At 47.5% G+C, this 18,211-nt stretch overlaps 1 protein-coding gene across 2 annotated transcripts in view; it reads left to right on the top strand.

Moving 5' to 3' along the window:
- The window catches only part of Ent3 (equilibrative nucleoside transporter 3), a 355,337-nt gene that overhangs the window by 238,043 nt on the left and 99,083 nt on the right, over window positions 1-18,211 (top strand). For both annotated transcript variants that reach the window (XM_072290073.1, XM_072290074.1), the window contains 2 exons: window positions 1,449-1,606; window positions 7,210-7,469. In XM_072290073.1, coding sequence (XP_072146174.1) covers window positions 1,449-1,606; window positions 7,210-7,469 — 418 coding nt within the window. The remainder of the gene's footprint in view (window positions 1-1,448; window positions 1,607-7,209; window positions 7,470-18,211) is intronic.

Genomic DNA, 18,211 nt, shown 5'->3' with positions numbered 1-18,211 from the left:
AAATGAAATCACAAGCCAGCACCATATCTTGGTGCCATCTTGTTTTTATTTAGTGATGTCAATGAAAGAAATTGTGAGAGATAGGAAAGTGAAAGCGAGCGAGCAGTGGTGGAAGGACTTGTCACCGTTGCGCTCTCACTCGACCACATAATGTACGCTGAAGATAGAAGTCACAAGGTAAGCCTCGATGGGCTGATTTCAATCAGTCGCGCAACGATTTAAACTGGTAACGGTGCACAAGGGCCCCTGGAAGAAAGGTTTGCGTGCTGTGAATTGAGAAGGATTGAATTCTGCAAATCGCAATGAATATGTTGCAAACAAAACCAATGACTTAGTGCGCGAGTGAACGCCGCATAGAAAAAAAACGGCTGTGGCTTAGCTAAGGTTAAGCCCAGGATGCGAAGCATACTAGCCTTTATTTTAGTTGTTGAACCACTGTTTAGCCTGGTGAACTGCTGTTGCTTCGCTATATTTGGTTCGGCTAGACGAAGAAACAACTCATGCAGGCGAGCGCACGAGCTGAGACCCGGCTATGTAGCTACGCGGCCGCAAGCGAGCGCACGAGTTGAGCCTCCGCTTTTGCAGCTGTTATGACGTCATATGGTAGCTACGCGGCCGCGCGCGGCGCAGCAAGGAAGAGCGTGGTTGTGCGGCTAGTATGCTTCGCATAAAAGGGAACATGCTGTTGTGGCTGCCTAGCGCTTAATGTATTTCAAGTTTGTGTTCTTAGTAAAGCAATGAACGGGGCTAGTGGGGTGGTTTATGATCGTATCGCGCTTAGTGTTACACTGACGGAAGAACTAATGGACGGACATATAAAAAGAACAAACACGCGCACACACGTGGCGCAAAACTGCCAACTCATATAGTACTGTTAGAGAACATGCTTTTATGTACACGGTGGTGTGGGGGGGGGGGGGGGAGGCGGAATGGGATGAAATATAATATACGACAATGTGACGACATGTGATGATGCGGCTGGCCGGAACAACAGCGTTCTCTTGCACCCGTTCGCCCCGGCAAACCCGGCCTCAGCTTCGATGAGCGTGATAGACGGAGTGCTTGCGCACTTCCTTTCTTCTTCTGCTATCGCAAATGCTGCCCATATTTCTTGCTCCACTTTTGTTTTTGAGCGGTACACGTGCGCGCAAATAACGTAGATAATGGCCTGCGCGTGCGCAACCCTTGCTGGGAGCCAGCGCGTGCCAGCCGAGTAGCAGTAAAATTCTGGGCGTGCGTGGGTGTGTGATGCAACCGGAACGACGTGACTCGCTCCGGCCGACGCAAAGCAGCACTCCGGGAACGTCGGAGTACAACGGAAACTGTGCTCCAACTCGCGCCCTGTTGACACTAGAACGCGCCGCAGCGCGACCTCCGCTTCCGCGTTGGCCTGCTCTCGCCGAAACACGTTATCGCCACAGCTTGTAGCAACGAGGCCTTTCCTGCAGGTGGACATGCTGGACCCCCTGGAGTCCAAGACGGGAAAATACGGCGTGCTCTCCCTACGCACTCCGCCGGCGTCACCGACGAGCACGGTTGGCGGCGCGGACTCGGCCTTCGAGTCCAGCGACGTGCTGGACGACGAGGAGTCACTCGATGCACGACGGTCAGTGTCTGCGGCAAAGTGCCGCGAACTTCCCGTCCTTCACGGGCCGCGGCGCTCTGATGCCGAGCAGCATGGAAGGAGCGCTGAACTGTCCCGCTCAAACGCCTCTTATTGAGTGAGGTTGATTCTCGGAACATTAGGGGAAGGGAGGACGTGCAAAAGGGAAATATCAGACGGCGCTGCCTTTTCTCTTCTTCCATCTGATCGACTGACGAATATGAAAGAAAATCAATGGGTTGCGAGAGTGTTCGGGTATCTGTACAGAAAGAACATTGACTCACAGTTGAGGGCAAGAACTCGGAAGCTTACCAACAAGTCTGCTACTGCAGACTTGTTGGCTCAACATGGAAACAAAGAACGTCAAGCGCAAAGTCAGAGAGACAGACAATCCTCACGGGTGGCGGCAATGGAAAGGAAACTTGCGATAAACATCTATTTAAGAGGAGAAAACAACATCAGGAAAGAAACAATTTATAATAATTCTAAGCGAAGCTCCTTACTTTTCGAAGCGAGATCAGGATGCCTTAGAACGCGTAGTTATGAAGCCAGGTATACCGAGGAAGAAGCATGTGCTTGCTGCGGTAAAGCTGGAAAAACGATGGAACATGTTTTAGAGCGCAGCTCTTTGGCGTCCGTTCCTGGGTTTCGCGTCGTCGTCGGCGTTGTCGTCGGCCTCGTAACCAGCTCCGCCCCCCTTTCATCCCCCCAGCGCTAGCAGCGACCGACTGATACCGCTGGATGCCGCTGACGCCGCTAGAGAGTCAAGATAACGTGACTGCATAGAACACCGTCGCCGCCATGCAGAAAGAGGAGGAAAGGGTCCCCCCCCCCCCTGTTCTTGTGTGGCGGATAGGGTGCTCTTCAGTTGCCGACGCGCCGGTTATTTCACGTAGGCCCCGGCACGTCGACGAATACGTGACCACCTTCCCACGGCTAGACCTGGTTCTTAGCGCTGCGGAAGCGAGGGTATCATATTGTTTGTGTCGGCATCGGCGGCGTTGTCCCTGAAACCAACTCCGCAGCTGGGGTTGACTCACTATCGGCGTCAGCGGCATCAATCAGTCGCTGCTATCTCTTCCCTCCTCCCTTTATCGTGTTGTCCGCTTGCTGCGCGCGCTTCTGCCCCCATCGTTTGCCGCTGGGTGTACACGCCGCCCCCCTCCCCCCTCTTCCTGCGAGTCTCCGGTTGTCAAAGCGCCGGCTCGAACTTAATTCCTTTCTTCGCTCCTCCTCCAATGCAACCCCTGTGCGGTGGCAATCAGAGAGCCAGATCGGTGGCGGCGGATGTGTATATGTGCACCGCCCGAGCCGAAATTGCCGCTGCCGTTCGCCCTGTGCGGTGGCAATCAGAGAGCCAGATCGGTGGCGGCGGATCTGTATATGTGCACCGCCCGAGCCGAAATTGCCGCTGCCGTTCGCCACTGCGAAATTATCTTGCTGGTAGTAGCTGCCTACTTCGCCCCTACCGCACTCACGAAAGACGTCGTGCACTTCCTGCAACTCGCATTAACCGTCCATCGATCCACACCGATGTTAGTAGTGGGGGACTTTAATGTTGACATAAAGACAAACAGCAATTTCCTAACACTTATGCGGGAGAACATCCCGTTCCTCTCGCTCGTAACGCGTCCCACGGCTGTGACAACCTCGCGAGGCACTTGTATAGATCTCGTCTTTGAGAATCAAGCATTGGTGTACCAAGTCGAACATATATCAGTCTATTTCTCCGACCACAAAGCTTCCTTCATGACTGTCAAGAACTGTTAGTGGAGTCTTTGTTAAAGGAATACGTGTGAAAAATAAAAAAAAAAATTCTGTGATAGCGCATACATGTGTTGCTCGATTTCTTTGCCTCAATCTATCGAAAAGGTGAAACAGCTTATTTGCTGCGCTCAAATTTCGCATTAGGAAGTAACGTAATCGTCGGTAATTTTTTATTTCACCAACCTTTACCAGCCGAACTCTGTCCAGTGAGGCTAGCTTAGCAGGACTCTGAGAAACTATCGGATATTCTTTGGCCTTAGCGAGATTAGAACTAGTGAGGCTTATAGAGTGCTGGCTCACGGCCATGTCCTCTGCTATAGAGGTCTCACAAATAAGAAGCAATACGGGGTCGGATTCCTAATCCATAAGGACATAGCGGGCAACGTTGACGAATTCCACAGCACTAATGCGAGGGTAGGAGTAGTCGTTATCAAACTTAATAATAGGAGGTCTAGATTAAAGGTAGTACAAGCTTACGCTCCTACATCCAGTCACGACAATGAGGAAGTAGATCAGTTTATGAAGATGTTGAATTAGCAATGAGAAAGGTGCAAACTCAGTATACGGTAGTAATGGGCGACTTCAATGCAACAGAGGGGAAAAAGCAGGCTGGGAAACAAGCAATTCGAAACTACGACATCAATTCTAGGAACGCTAGAGGAGAGATGTTTGCAGAATTCGCAGGAAAGAATATGCTTCGAATTATGAACAGCTTTTTCAGGAAGCGTAGCAACAGAAAGTGGACCTGGAAAAGCCCCAATGGCAAAGCAAGAAATGAAATTCATTGCATGCTTTCTGCCGACCCCAGCATAGTGCAGGATGTAGAAGTGATAAGTAGGGTAAAGTGCAGTGATCCTAGTTTAGTGAGGGATAGGATTCACCTCTATTTGAAGAGAGAAAGAGAAAAAATGGGCAAGAAAAAACAAGTCAACCTAGAGGCAGTAAGGGTAAAATCAGACAAGTTCAGGCTGGTACTTGCAAATATGCAGCCCTAGAACAGATAGATGATGATGACATAGAGGTAATTAATGAAACGGTGACTAGACTGTCTTCAGAGGCGGTAACTGAAGTGAGAGGCAAGGCACCAAGGCAGCCAGTAGGTAAGCTCTCCCAAGTAATAAAGGACCTAATAAAAAAACGACAAAGAATGAAAGTGTCCAACTCAAGAGATAAGATATAATTCGCGGAACTGTCAAAACTGATCAACAAGCGAAAATAAGTGATATTCGAAACTATAGCGTCAGAAAGACTGAAGAAGCCGTAAAATACGGACGCAACCTAAAATCAGTGAGAAGGAAACTTGGCATAGGACAACACAAGATTTATCTACTGAAATATAAGCAGGGTGATATCATCAGCAATCTCGCAAGTATAGTAAAAGCAGTGGAAGAATTCTATACTGACCTGTACAGTACGCAGAGGAGTCAGGATACCTCCATTAGAAACAGTAACGAACAGAAAAAAGAAAATCCTCCTATAACTAGCGATGAGGTGCGAAGGACACTACAGGACAAGAAACGAGGAAGAGCGGCATGAGAAGATGGAATAACAGTCGATTTATTCACAGATGGAGGAGATATAATGCTTGGAAAACAGGCGGCTCTTTATACGAGGTATCTATCGACTGCAAGGGTCCCAGAAAACTGGAAGAATGCAAACATTATACTAATCAACAAAAAGGGAGATGTTAAAGAATTGAAAAATTATAGGCCCATTAGCCTACTCCCAGTATTATATGAAATATTCGCCAAAATAATCTCCAATAGAATAAGGGCAACACTGGACTTTAGTAAACCAAGGGAAGAGGCTGGCTTCAGGAAGGTATGCTCTACAATAGATCACATCCATGTCATTAATCAGGTAATCGAGAAATCCGCAGAGTAAAATAAGCATGTCCATATGGCTTTCACAGATTACGAAAAGGCATTTGATTCAGTAGAGATTCCAGCAGTCATAGAGGCATTACGCAATCAAGGGTTACAGACCGCTTACCTAAATACCTTGGAAAATATCTACAGAGATTCCACAGCTACCTTAATTCTACACAAGTAGGAAAATACCTATAAAGAAAGGGTCAGACAGGGAGACACAATCTCTTTAATGCTGTTCACTGCTGGCTTGGAAGATCTATTCAAGCTATTAAACTGGGAAGGCTTCGGAGTAAGGATCGACGGCGAATATCTCAGCAACCTTCGGTTTGCCCATGACATTGTTCTGTTCAGCAACATTGCAGACGTGTTGCAACAAATGATTGAGGACCTTAACTGAGAGAGTGTAAGAGTAGCGTTGAAGATTAATATGCACTAGACAAAGATAATGATGAATAGCTGGGCAAAAGAACAAGATTTCAGGATCGCCAGTCAGCCTCTAGAGGCTGTGAAGGAGTACGTTTACCTAGGTCAACTAATCACAGGGAACCCTGATCATGAGAAAGAAAGTCATAAAAGAATAAAAATGGGTTGGATTGCATACGGCAGATATTGTCAGCTCCTCACTGGAAGCTTACCATTATCATTGAATAGGAAGGTGTACAATCAGTGCATTTTACCGGTGCTGATATATGAGACAGAGGCTTGGAGATTGACAAAGGAGCTTGAGACCAAGTTAAGGACCGCGCAAAGAGCGATGCAACGAAGAATGCTAGGCATAACGTTAAGAGCCAGAAAGAGAGCGGTTTGGATCAGAGGGCAAACGGGTATAGCCGATATTCTAACGGACATTAAGAGAAAGAAATGGAGCTGGGCAGGTCATGTAATGCGCAGATTAGATAACCGTTGGATCATTAGGGTTACAGAATGGGTACCAAGAGAAGGGAAACGCAGTCGAAGACGGCAGAAGACTAGGTGGAGCGATGAAATTAGGAAATTCGCGAGCGCTAGTTGGAATCGGTTGGCGCAGGAGAGGGGCAGTTGGAGATCGCAGGGAGAGGCCTTCGTCCTACAATGAACATAAAGTAGGCTGCTACTGCTGCTGCTGATGATGATGTTTTTATTACAATGTGAAGATATCTTCCAAGCTGTTGATTTAGGTCCTTCTGGCATCCTTGAAGCCTCTGGGTTCCTGGATAGCAGAGGGAAAGTAAACATATCCGCAAAATAGATTAGTAAGAGGTGGTTGGAGGTTTGGTGGCAAAAAAGCAGGGACCGCAAAGAGCGGAGGCGTACAAAAAACAAAGTTGCCTTAGTGGTCCAGAAAGTTTGGTGCTGGGAATTATTTGTGAGTGTTTTCTTTACACAAAAGACAGGAAGGACACTAGGCAAAATAATAAGAACAATAGCTTGGTGGCGCAATCAATCACCCCGTTTCAGATGGGACGCTCATAGTATCCATCCATCCACCCATCCATCCACCCATCCATCCATCCATGCATCCATCCATGCATCCATTCGTCCATCCTATCTATCTATCTATCTATCTATCTATCTATCTATCTATCTATCTATCTATCTATCTATCTATCTATCTATCTATCTATCTATCTATCTATCTATCTATCTATCTATCTATCTATCTATCTATCTATCTATCTATCTATCTATCTATCTATCTATCTATCTATCTGTGTCTGTCTGTCTGTCTGTCTGTCTGTCTGTCTGTCTGTCTGTCTGTCTGTCTGTCTGTCTGTCTGTCTGTCTGTCTATCTATCTATCTATCTATCTATCTATCTATCTATCTATCTATCTATCTATCTATCTATCTATCTATCTATCTATCTATCTATCTATCTATCTATCTATCTATCTATCTATCTATCTATCTATCTATCATTGTGTCGGCTGTCGTCTTTGATGTTGAAAGTGGGCCTTTAGCATATGTTCTCTATTTTTCACACCGCCTAGACGCGGCGGATACATCACTGATGACACCACGCGGAGCCTGTGGAGTGGTCGACTGTCGGCGTCGCTAGGCGGCTCTGGTGATGTTGCCTCCTGTGGCGCCCCTTCGCGGCGAGGCTTAGTTAGCGCCGGTGCTGCCGCCGGAAGCGAAGAATTACCCACTTCCGGTCAAAAGGGCGTCAACTACCGTGTCCAGGATGTGGTTGTGCGCATGCGCAAGAGGACCCACGGCAGATCTAGCAGACTGTGGAGCGGCATCAAGCGTGAGTAGCACTTCCTTCTTAAGTTAGGCAATGGAGAGAGAGAGAGAAAATAGAGAGGAGACAGTGAGCTCAATGAAACGAAATCAGGTTTTCTTTTCTCTCTCTTCTTTTTACGGGCGTACACAGAAGGAAGGGCGCACGGAGATACCATTAACGATCATTCAAGCCGGTGGGCTTAAAGCTACAGCAGCAGCGCACGAATAGCTGTCTTTTTTTCTATTTTTTTCAGCAACAAATGGGCCTATAGACGACAAATTTTTATCGCACAAAAATGTTCTGTTCAGAACGGTCTGCATGGGGATTCGCTGGACGTAGTATTGGGTACATGTGCGCGATAGGTGTCCGACGCTTTCTTCGTCGCACATTGATCTGTGAAGCTCGAAAATCGAGACGGTTGGGGCAGGTTCGCAACGAAACAGTATGACTGGTCCTCGGCCTTTTGTCTTTGTTTCAGAGTGTCTAGCACTGTAGGTAGATTTCATTCACATATTATTTCTCGCCTATTCACGTTTTTTTTAAAGTTAGAGTGTTTTTCAAAATTATATGAAAAGGAGTTGGCGTCACCGTTGAAAGGTGAATATATCTCTCTGTATCTTCATTTCCATAAGAAAAGAAACCTACCTATTTACGCATGTACCTATTTCAGCCGCATATAGGTACCCGGCGGTAGCGCTCGTCTGCCTCCCACAGCAGCGGCGGGTGCTACACTGTTTCACCAAAGTTGTAGTGGGAGAAGAGCCGCCCAAAAAACCTTCGATAATCTTGATAGGGCCCCCATTCGAGATGAGATCCCATATAAACAACAGAGTGTCACGTCGCGGTATATATCTACCCATTAGGAAAAAATAGGTGGGTTTCCGGCGCCACCAGGATTCGAACCCAGTACCTGTCTTGACACACACATTTTCCACGTTGACACTCATAATGCCGACGAAGTGTAAGAAGGTTGAGCGTAGCGCTCAAGCTCCACGCATGGTGTTTTTTATTTATTTATTACAAATACATCTGTGATATCCAGTCTAATCGCCGCAGTTAAAATGACGCCCAGGTATTTGACTTTGTCAACGCATTGCACTAAAACATAATTCAGAGTATGAACTGGGCACCTTTTTCTTTTTGTTCGGAACTTTAACATGATAACACTTTGCTACGGTCAAATTCATTTTCCATTTAGGACACCAGGAACAAATTTTTTCGAGATCAAACTGCAACACACTCGTATGTTCAGCACATGAGACAGGATGGTACACAACGCAATCATCCGCATACAGTCTGTTATTTGAAACACAGCTTTCACTTAAATCATTGATAAATATGAGGAACAGCAACGGCCCGAGGACCCACCTTTGAGGCACACCTGATAAAACATTAACCGATTTCGACGTCGCACCGTTCAGAACCACTTTTTGCTGCCGCTTATGCAAATAATGTTTAAGCCAACCGTGACGCTATCGAGATACGCCGGCGTGGTGCGCGGCAGCACTGCCGCTGCGCAAGGCACTCGGTGTCTCGCGACGCCGCCAACGGCGTTGTCTGCCTCGCGCTTCGACGGTGCGCGGGCAGAGGCAGCACCAGTGAACTTGCCGTTTACTACCCACCGCGGTTTCTTCGTGGCTTTGGCGTTACGCTGCTAAGCACGAGGCCTCAAATCGCGGTATGTAATTGCGGCCGCGGCAGCCGCATTTCCATGGGGGCGACGTGCAAATACGCTTGTGTACCGCGTGCATTGGACGCACGTTAAAGAACTCCAGGTGGCCCGAATTCATCCGGAGTCCTCCCACTACGGTGTGTCTCATGATCAGATCAGTTTCTGGCGCTCAAAATCCTACAACTTAATTTAGTTGACGTCTACTGGTCCGTTATTCTCCGTTATGACCAGCTTATGCGCAACGCTGCTGAGCAGGAAGGCTAGAGTGCGTGCACACGACGCCCATGCAGGAAGGTCGAATGAGAGGCAGTTTTGGCCGAGCGTTTACGCTCTCCTCCGACAAGTGCAGCCTAAGAGTTCGCGCACAGCTGCCGCGCGGGAACGACAGTGCGCGCGCACACAGCGGTCATGCCGGCAGCAGAACGTAGAACTCACTCCGCTACAGAGCTGATTGAGGGGAGCGTGCATCCACTGGCTTCGTTGACCTTTGGTAGCGAAGTTATAGTTGCGCCAGAACCTTTCACAGCGAATATGTTAGCCTCTATTCGGTCGGGATCTTTCGCCGCGTCGTCCTTGCGCAAAGAAAAATCTTCGGCGATTGAAGCGAAAAGTGCATACAATCTTTGGTATCACGCGTACAACATACGGCACAGCATTCGTGTCAATAAACAACAACCACGAAACAAGCATTTAAACCAAATAACGGATGATAAGGCGCTCCTGATAACAGTGCGAAGCGCGTAGCGCTCCCCGCATACGTTTCCCAGCAAAGATTGCTGTTGCGCAAGCTGCCGCGGCGACGGCAGCTTGCGACGTGGGGAGTGTCGTCGCTAGCCTTTCACATATAGGAAGGCCAGTCTAGCAACTGATTACCCTGTTGTTGCAGCACCGCTATGGGTAGGCAACGCATAGTTACGACTCCCGAGGAGCAGCGTGAATACGAGGAGCGGCAAAGGGAAAAGAAACGACAATACCACCGGCGGCGGCGTGCTGCTGCTGGTCGCATTGCCGTGGAAATCCAGCACAAAGGAGGCGGCGCGTGCACATTCTCCCGTGGCTGAATAATGCTCCAGAGGAGGAATTCAGCGAAACCAGTTCCCTTCCACACGGTGAAGAAGGATGACCACCGAATCTGTGAATGTGGGCCCCTCAATGGTGAACTGTATCTCCACCGCGTGTCGGCCCGGCATTGCACTGTCTTCTGGATTGGCCGACATATGGGGATTGATTAAAGCCTGCTTGACATCCGCCTCGGGTCTGCCCGGCATTGCAGTATATTCGGGATCGGCGCACGTATGCAAAATTTTTCGTCTATGTCCACGTAGACGGGATCCGCCAGAACCTAGCAATAAACAGCTTCGCTGTAAAAAACTCCCAGGTGTCCTTAGCTATCGCCTAAAAGACGCGAAGGCGAAAGCCAGCTGTGGACGAAGACGACGACGAACGCGCGAGCAGTGGCACGAGCGCGTCTTTGTGACCACGTGGTATTTTAAGCATGAATTGCTTTTAGCTGCCGTTGTCGGCGACATTCAAGTGACCTTGAGCCAAAAGCCAGAGCCCTTATCCGGACACTCAGACGAGAACATCCGTGCAAGTTGCGAGAACAAAATGAGATCCCCTCATCTTTTGTACAGGACTGCATTACTTACGCTAGTTACTTCCCAAACAAGTTACAAAAATATATTGCTTCCGAGTTCTTCCTAATGTTTGTTCACAATATCACTCAAACTGTAACTTCTAGTACGCTGAAGATTTATTTGTCATTTCCAATAGGCGACGTTCAAACGGTACATACAGGGCGCTATACACTTGACTGTCGTCTTTTGGCTTTGAGTGCTCTCTTCAACGCCAGCGGTCCGCGAGTTCGTCTGCGCGTCCGTGGCGCCGCTAATGGCCGTTTGACCGAGACGATATACTTGCGACGAGGTCCTTTCTGTGACAGGAACCTATTGCGTCCATGTGGAGCAGTGTGGCGGGGTGTGGTGTGATGTGGCGCGGTGGGCCATGGCGAACATGCGCCGCGCCAATATTGCGGCCAGTCCACCCAGTCTGCTTTGCCGGGAGCCATTTCACGCACACATCTACTCTCGATTACGGGCGAGCCAGCAATTTTTCCCTTCCGCATATCGCGAACACAAACTCTGCACCCAGCAGTTTTCTTTAATAATGAACAGTTTTTTAACTTGAATATAGTCTTAAGCTTTTTAGCCAGAACAAACATCCTGAAAATCATTTGGCCAGGACATTTTTCGCACATGCCTATAAGCCATTGCCTGTAACGGTCTTCTTGGAGCACTGTTGCTTGTCACCGACATGTTTTATTGCATCAGTTATTCTTAACGAAATTCTATTTGTCATAGTGCACACTACTTGTTTCCATTACTTAAAAAGCTCTATATTGTGTGCATCTTACCGCCCCATATATTTAGATCTTTTTAGAGCCAGGTAACACCTGCCATGAGCACTCCACTTCTCACTTCATTCACAATTCACTGACAGCTAACACCTCAACATGTGTCGTGACGCTCTTTAGTCATATTTGGCCCTTGCGCCATTAAACACCACATATCATCATCAAATAAATTAAAATGTATATGTATCCGCGTCAATGAAAAAAAGAAAAGTACTATCAGCGTCAAATGAAACGTGAACAGCGGAGCGCGTGGCCCGAGCATAAGTGGGGGAAGGTACAGTGCGCGCCGTCCGTGTCATCAGGCGCGCACATCCGGTTTTGCCGCACTGCGCTCGTCTGGGAGTCGAGCAGCCAAGCGCGCTGGGCACGTAGGCCGCCGTCGCGGCTGCCAGCGGTGCCGCGCTGCGCGAGTTTGCCGATCCAAAGAGCGGATGGGGTGCGCAAGCGGCGAACTGCATGAGCGAATCTCTCTCTTATGATGACGGTGCAAACCGCACCACGCGCACCGTTCGCATTTCATTCGACGCGATAGCACTTATGGCTTCGGCGAACTGTGCGACAATACTCGCCGTAAACTGCAATATTCTAGCTTCTGTTTTCCTTATTTTTTCTTCTCTCCCTTTCGAATATAACAACCAGAACAGAAGCGAAAATATATCACTATAGGTGGATCGCGCGGTGCGACGAAATCGGATGTGCGCGCCTTTCAGGGGTGATGACTGGACGGCTCGCACTATACCTTCACTAATGCTCGGGCCACGCTCTCCGCTGTTCGCGCTTCATTTGACGCTGATAGTACATGATAAGATGGCCTATAAAGGTGTGTGTGTGTGTGTGTGTGTGTGTGTGTGTGTGTGTGTGTGTGTGTGTGTGTGTGTGTGTGTGTGTGTGTCTGGGGGAGGAGGGGGTTGTCGTGGTAGGTTTGGTACTGGGAAACTTTGAGAAACACTGCTGTAAAATATTTTTTTGAGGGTTTTCGAAGTGAATAAAAAAAAATCCCAAGTACAGTCTTCGTTTTCTCTATTAGTATTCAACCTCCTACTGCGAAATTAACGAAAATAGTTTTGACAATACCTTATCAGTCCCAATGGATCACGTGTTTCTCCTTTGTGTACCTTTATGCGATTGTAAAGAACAAGATCGAGCCCTCTCGGCGCCCTTTGTCCCATTTTGTGCGTACGTCGCTATTCGTCAATTCCGACCAGCCTTGCTCTCGACCTCGCGCAGGAATCGAAGCCGAAGGAACAGTGCGATCGTGCGAGTGCCCTGGTTCTTTCCGAGCGGTGCTTGGCCAAACAGCGCGCACTGTCTCGTCGCCGTTCCCTGGCCTCCGCGCTGCACGACCAAAAAAAAGAAGAAAGAAAACGGCGGGGGGGGGGGGGGGGGGGGGGCGTTGCGGCACACGCGCCTGCTGAAGGAGGCCGCCGGAGACGCCGCAGTGTCTCGCTGCTCTCCTCTCAATCGAGCTGGCGCGTCGATATCGATATGCGCAAACAACTGCCCAGCCTCGGAGGAGGAGGAGGAGGAGGAGACGAGACGTGCCGGGGACATTACAGACAGGCTCCCCCCTCTCTCACTGCGTCTCCAAACCGAGAGCGTGCAGAGAGAGGGAGAGAGATAGGCAGATGAGATGACGCACGGCCTCCATCGTGCTTCGTACGGGAGAGCACACCAGCGCGATGCCGCCGCCTTGTTGCGCGGCTGCGATATCCTCTCCCACCAGAAGGAACGTCTAAAAGCAGCGCGATGGGACGAGAACAAAAACATGCGCAACAGGACTAGCGCCGACTACTGCCAGCTAAATTTTATTGGACTAAGCACCAGCCATTTATTGTCATGTCAAAAACGAGAAAACCGTTCTTGGTTTCAGTGCAGTGAGTGCTATATATAGCCTGGTTGCGTGTTTTTTTTATTCTCGCCCCGTCGCGTTGCTTCATGAAATCTTCAAGATGAACGAAAATGAACTTTTCACACGCGCAGGATGAACAAACTCGTCCGGTTCAAGTTATTGCTACTCTGCGAGGCTGCGACATTTCTCGGAAGGGTATTTCTGACAGGTATACGCTGAGATGTGGGCCGATCCAGAAGGCAGTGCATTCTCGCACAGCGTGTCAAAGCGCTAGCTGTCACGGGGAAAGAACGCGAGAAACTGGCACGTGACGCACACGCCGTGTACGTTTCAAAGAGGGACTTTGGCACGCCGAGTGAATCATGCGGAGTTTATCGTGGCCTCCTACAATGAGCGAGGGCTTGTGCGTCCCGGAAGAGGTTCCGTCCCACCTTGGCTCACGTAAAGTCGCCGACTTTACCCACTTTGCAGGCATCCCGCAGAGAGCTCGAAGTGCGTTCAGCGATCGCGTCATGGTGTGCACGAAATGGCAAACGAGGTGCGAGGCACTTCGACGAAGGAGCGTGTGCCGAAGATCGCCCGTGACGCGCACGCACGGAGCTGTTGAGACGCCATCATAAGCTGTAATTTAGCAGCGTTAAGTACTGCCCTAGTTTATTTATTTATTTTGAACACAGATATGTGGAAGAGTAGAGATATTTTCTACCTCGACCTCTTCACAGCAGCCGATTTATAATAGAAAAGAAGAGAGCATCATTTCCAATCGGACATAATCGTCTAACTTTATTTTTGTGAGTGACAAAAAACAAAAAGCAAGACGCTACTTGCCTGAAAAAAATTTCGGGGTTGGCGCAACTTGCTTACGCTCCTGCGTTTTCCCTCGAAATTCTTGCTATGTGTATACAGGGCGTCCATCCTTATGTTACTCAAACCTCAAGAATATGCGTGAGCCACGTAACCGGACACAACCGAGGTAATGTTGTTTGTCGTCGCTCGGAGATGCTCAGACTATATTTTTTCATTCTACCTAGTTACCCAATTAATGTTATTAATTAATAAACTTCTCAAAATTTATTAGATGAAAAGTGTAAATGAGAAAATTATAAAACGACATGAAAAACTCCCGATACAAATTTATGTGGCTCAATAGGTGCTACATGAAAATGTTTTTCTGAGCGGGAAAGAAGCCAGAAAATACACGCAAAGTTTCTCGAGCGGCCAGTCGCGCGGCAATATTGCGTGCATTTGCGGGCTTCTTTCACGCTCGGCAGAACAATATTATGTAGCACGTGTTGAGCAGAAGAAAGCTGTCGCTCTACAATTTTCTCATTGACACTCTTCATCTACTTGTAATATTTTAGAAGTTGATTAATTATTTGCTAGGACTAATTAAGCAGTTATATAGAATGAAAAAAATAATATGACTATCACCATGCGACGGCAAACAACATTACCTCAGTTGTGTCCAGCTACGTGGCATTTGCATATTTTTAAAGTTTGGCTCAAGGAACGTGGGACATCCTGTATAACATCCTATATATCTTTAGCATACGCTAAAGAGGATGAAGCCGGAAACCTGCGTGCTCACAAGACATTGAATAAATTTTGTTGGCGATCTCATTCGAATGCGTTGTTACTTCCTGTTGTTTTCCCTTTATTTGTTTTGCACTGGTTCTTTTTTTTTCAGTCGCCTCATCGCCACTGGTTCCGCGTGGTTAATGCCATGCTGGAACGGTCGTGGAACGTCTATGAAGAACATTATGACATATCCGTAGGTTCATTCAATGATTTTTTGAACACTTCAATCGACGAGCGTAGCGACATGGGCTTGCATATGGGGTGCCTTCTACATTCTTGTTGCACAAGCAGAATCTGAGGGACACGGAAAGTGAAATTAAACAAACACACAGCGCTAACTTTCAACAACAGATTAATTTGCGGTTCTCGCAGGCACACTTATACTCCTTAAAACGTCATAAGAGACGTGAACATTATTCGACAAATATGAACAAAACCGGGAAACCATCCGCAGACAATTTTGCGGCCACATTGATTATATAGAAGGGTGTCCGTTCAACGCGAAGACAGGTAATCGAACTTTTTTTTTATTGATAAAGAAATATTGGCGCATGAGCTTGAATTTGGTGCAGTAACGCCGGACGGTCATTTTTCCGACCCATGAGCCATCGAAGGCGTTCGCCTTAAAAAATTGGGCCCCTCGGTTTCCTTTCGTCTCGTTCGTTACATAGCGAGGGTCTCTAATTCGGCAACTTTGATGCTTTCAAGTAGCATGTGTGGGTTTATTGACCAGTCGCCTTCACCCATGAAGTTCCCTGGGTGCGACACCGGCGGCAGAGAGGATGTCCCACATCCGCTGCCAAGGCCATAAGTGGTGGTGCTGGCCAACACTCCCACGGTTAGTTCTAGTAGACAGATATAAATTACCGTGAAAATGGATGGGAAAACGGCGCCGCGCTAGCTCAATTGTAGAAACGATGTACAGCGAGAAGGAAGATTGAGAGAGATTACACACTGCGCTGTGTGCGCCGTCTCACTCATTCGTTGTCCTTCGGGCTGTACGTCGTTTCTACTATGAATTACGAGCTAGCCCAAGCCTCCCTTATTGCTCAATCGGTAAGAGCATCGCATAACTAATGCGAAGACGTGGCTTCATATCCCACCTGCGGCCAGTTGTTTTTTCAACCACTTTCATTTCCAGCTATTCATAATTTATTTAATTAATGAATTATTCATTTACTTAATAATTTGTTTATTTGTAGATACTGTCAATTCCAATAGAGATTATAACAGAAGGGCAAGTACAAGAAAAAAGAAGGGAAGAAAAGTTTTATACAACCAAATATCGCGCAATTTACGGCTCTAAGGCATACAACAGACACAGACACAGACAATTGCACAGACAAATGGCATTGGCACTTGGCTTATATGAGGACAAAGGCGAAAAGATAACACTGCTTCAAGATAGCTAGGCTAGCAAATCGCTTTCAATTGGTTTAGAGAAACGAGCTAAAAATGTGCTACTGGTAATGGAGGTGGTCAGGTTATTCCATTCTCTGATCGACAGGGGGAAAAACGAGAATTTGAGGGCATCTGTAAATGGAATTTGAAAGACGCAAGGGTCTGGCAATGTTTCTGGCGGGTAGTTCTTGCTGTGGATTGCTTAATATAACGGGACATCTCTATATTTAGGTAGTTGTGTAACAGTTGGTACATTACGTTTAAGTGCGCCAATTTCGTGTGGTTTTTTATTGTTAGTAATCCAGACTTTTTAAGCAGTTCCGTGGCTTAATCTGTTCTGTTAAATTTTTTAAGACTTACCCTAAGCGCTTCTCTTTGAACTCCTTCGAGTTTGTCGGTTACTTCTTTTTTTGTGTGTACGGAAACCAAGCAGTGTTTGCGTATTCCACGATGGGTCTGATAAGTGTATTATAGGCCAGTAACTTAGTGTCTGGTTTTGCTAGCTGTAATCTTCTTTTTAGAAAAAGCAGTCCTTTTAGTGCAGATAATGTGATGTATTGTATATTAGGATCGCATCGTAGATATTGTGACAATATGACACCTAGGTATTTATGCTCCTTAACTTTAGACAGGTTAATTGAATTAATGGCATAATTAAAGTTGGATGAATGTTTTTTTGCTAGTTATGGATAAGAGAGCGGACTTTTTTTCGTTAATGTGCATTTGCCAACTTGCCAAGAACCGCTGATAGCCTCCCCTGTGCTGTTTTTCTTGGTGTCATTGTTTGCTAGCTTCTTATGATCGGAATCTTATGGTCCGGATCTGAGGCTACGAATCTCATGTGTCATCCACTTGTAATGACATTAGCAAAGTGATAATCTACACACGGTGTGAACTGACTTACGTTGTTCATCCAGCGTGGCCACATGGCAGTAATCAGTATGTGTGTTTGACCGTGAAAAAACAATAACTTGCGCTTACTTTAGTGGGCGCTTACCTTTCTCCATCAAGTCGTTTCGATAGGCAGAGACTGAGTGACATTATAGATGCGACACCTGGTCCATGGATTGTTGTCCGGGACTTCAACGCACATGATTCACTTTGGCGAAGCAACACGATAAATTCCAAAGGAAGAAACCTCGTGTCCTTTGCTTGCGACCATGAACTTTGTTGTCTAACTGATGGCAGTCCCACGTTTCCGCGCGGCCAGACGTACAGTAGTTGTTTAGACTTAGCATTTGTTTCGCGATGCCTCACTCACTGCGTCCATTGGTTCGCAGCTATAGAAACCCACGGAAGCGACCACATTCCTACCTACCTGAAGATAAAAGGACTCACCAAATCCGTTCCATCAAATTTTAAACAAACAATAGATTGGCCCGTGTTTAAATCACTTATGAAAGACGCATGAAACGAAGGCATTTCGTCCACACTAGAATTTGAGATTGCCAAGAAGAGAAGAAGTATTTTAATGACTGGAAAATGTAGAGAGGTCGGCCGGATAATGGAGCATCTGGCCCGTTACTGTACGTAAGCGAAGGGGAAGAGGAGAAGAAAAAGGGTCACAATGGGGGATGATAATGGGAGGAACGAGGTGAAGGACACATTACACAACTGGTATCACAGGCATGAGTCCAGGCCCGTGTCACCTAGGAAACGTGAAAGAGCACGCATTGTCTCTGTCGTCTGCCAACTCTGTGGCCATGCGCCTAGCAAGAGGTCCTCCGACAGTGGTCCATTATGTAAATGTCTCAAGGTATCTGCCATTGTCAGTCTTTCGCGCGTATACTCAGGGCACACCACGAGCACATGTTCTATAGTCTCTGCAGCGCCACACACTGAACAGTCCGGGG

Source organism: Dermacentor andersoni, chromosome 8 (genome assembly GCF_023375885.2).
Source record: "Dermacentor andersoni chromosome 8, qqDerAnde1_hic_scaffold, whole genome shotgun sequence".
In the NCBI taxonomy this organism is placed as follows: domain Eukaryota; kingdom Metazoa; phylum Arthropoda; class Arachnida; order Ixodida; family Ixodidae; genus Dermacentor; species Dermacentor andersoni.
Note: the sequence above shows the minus strand (reverse complement) of the source record. Positions and strands in the feature narration are given on the sequence as shown.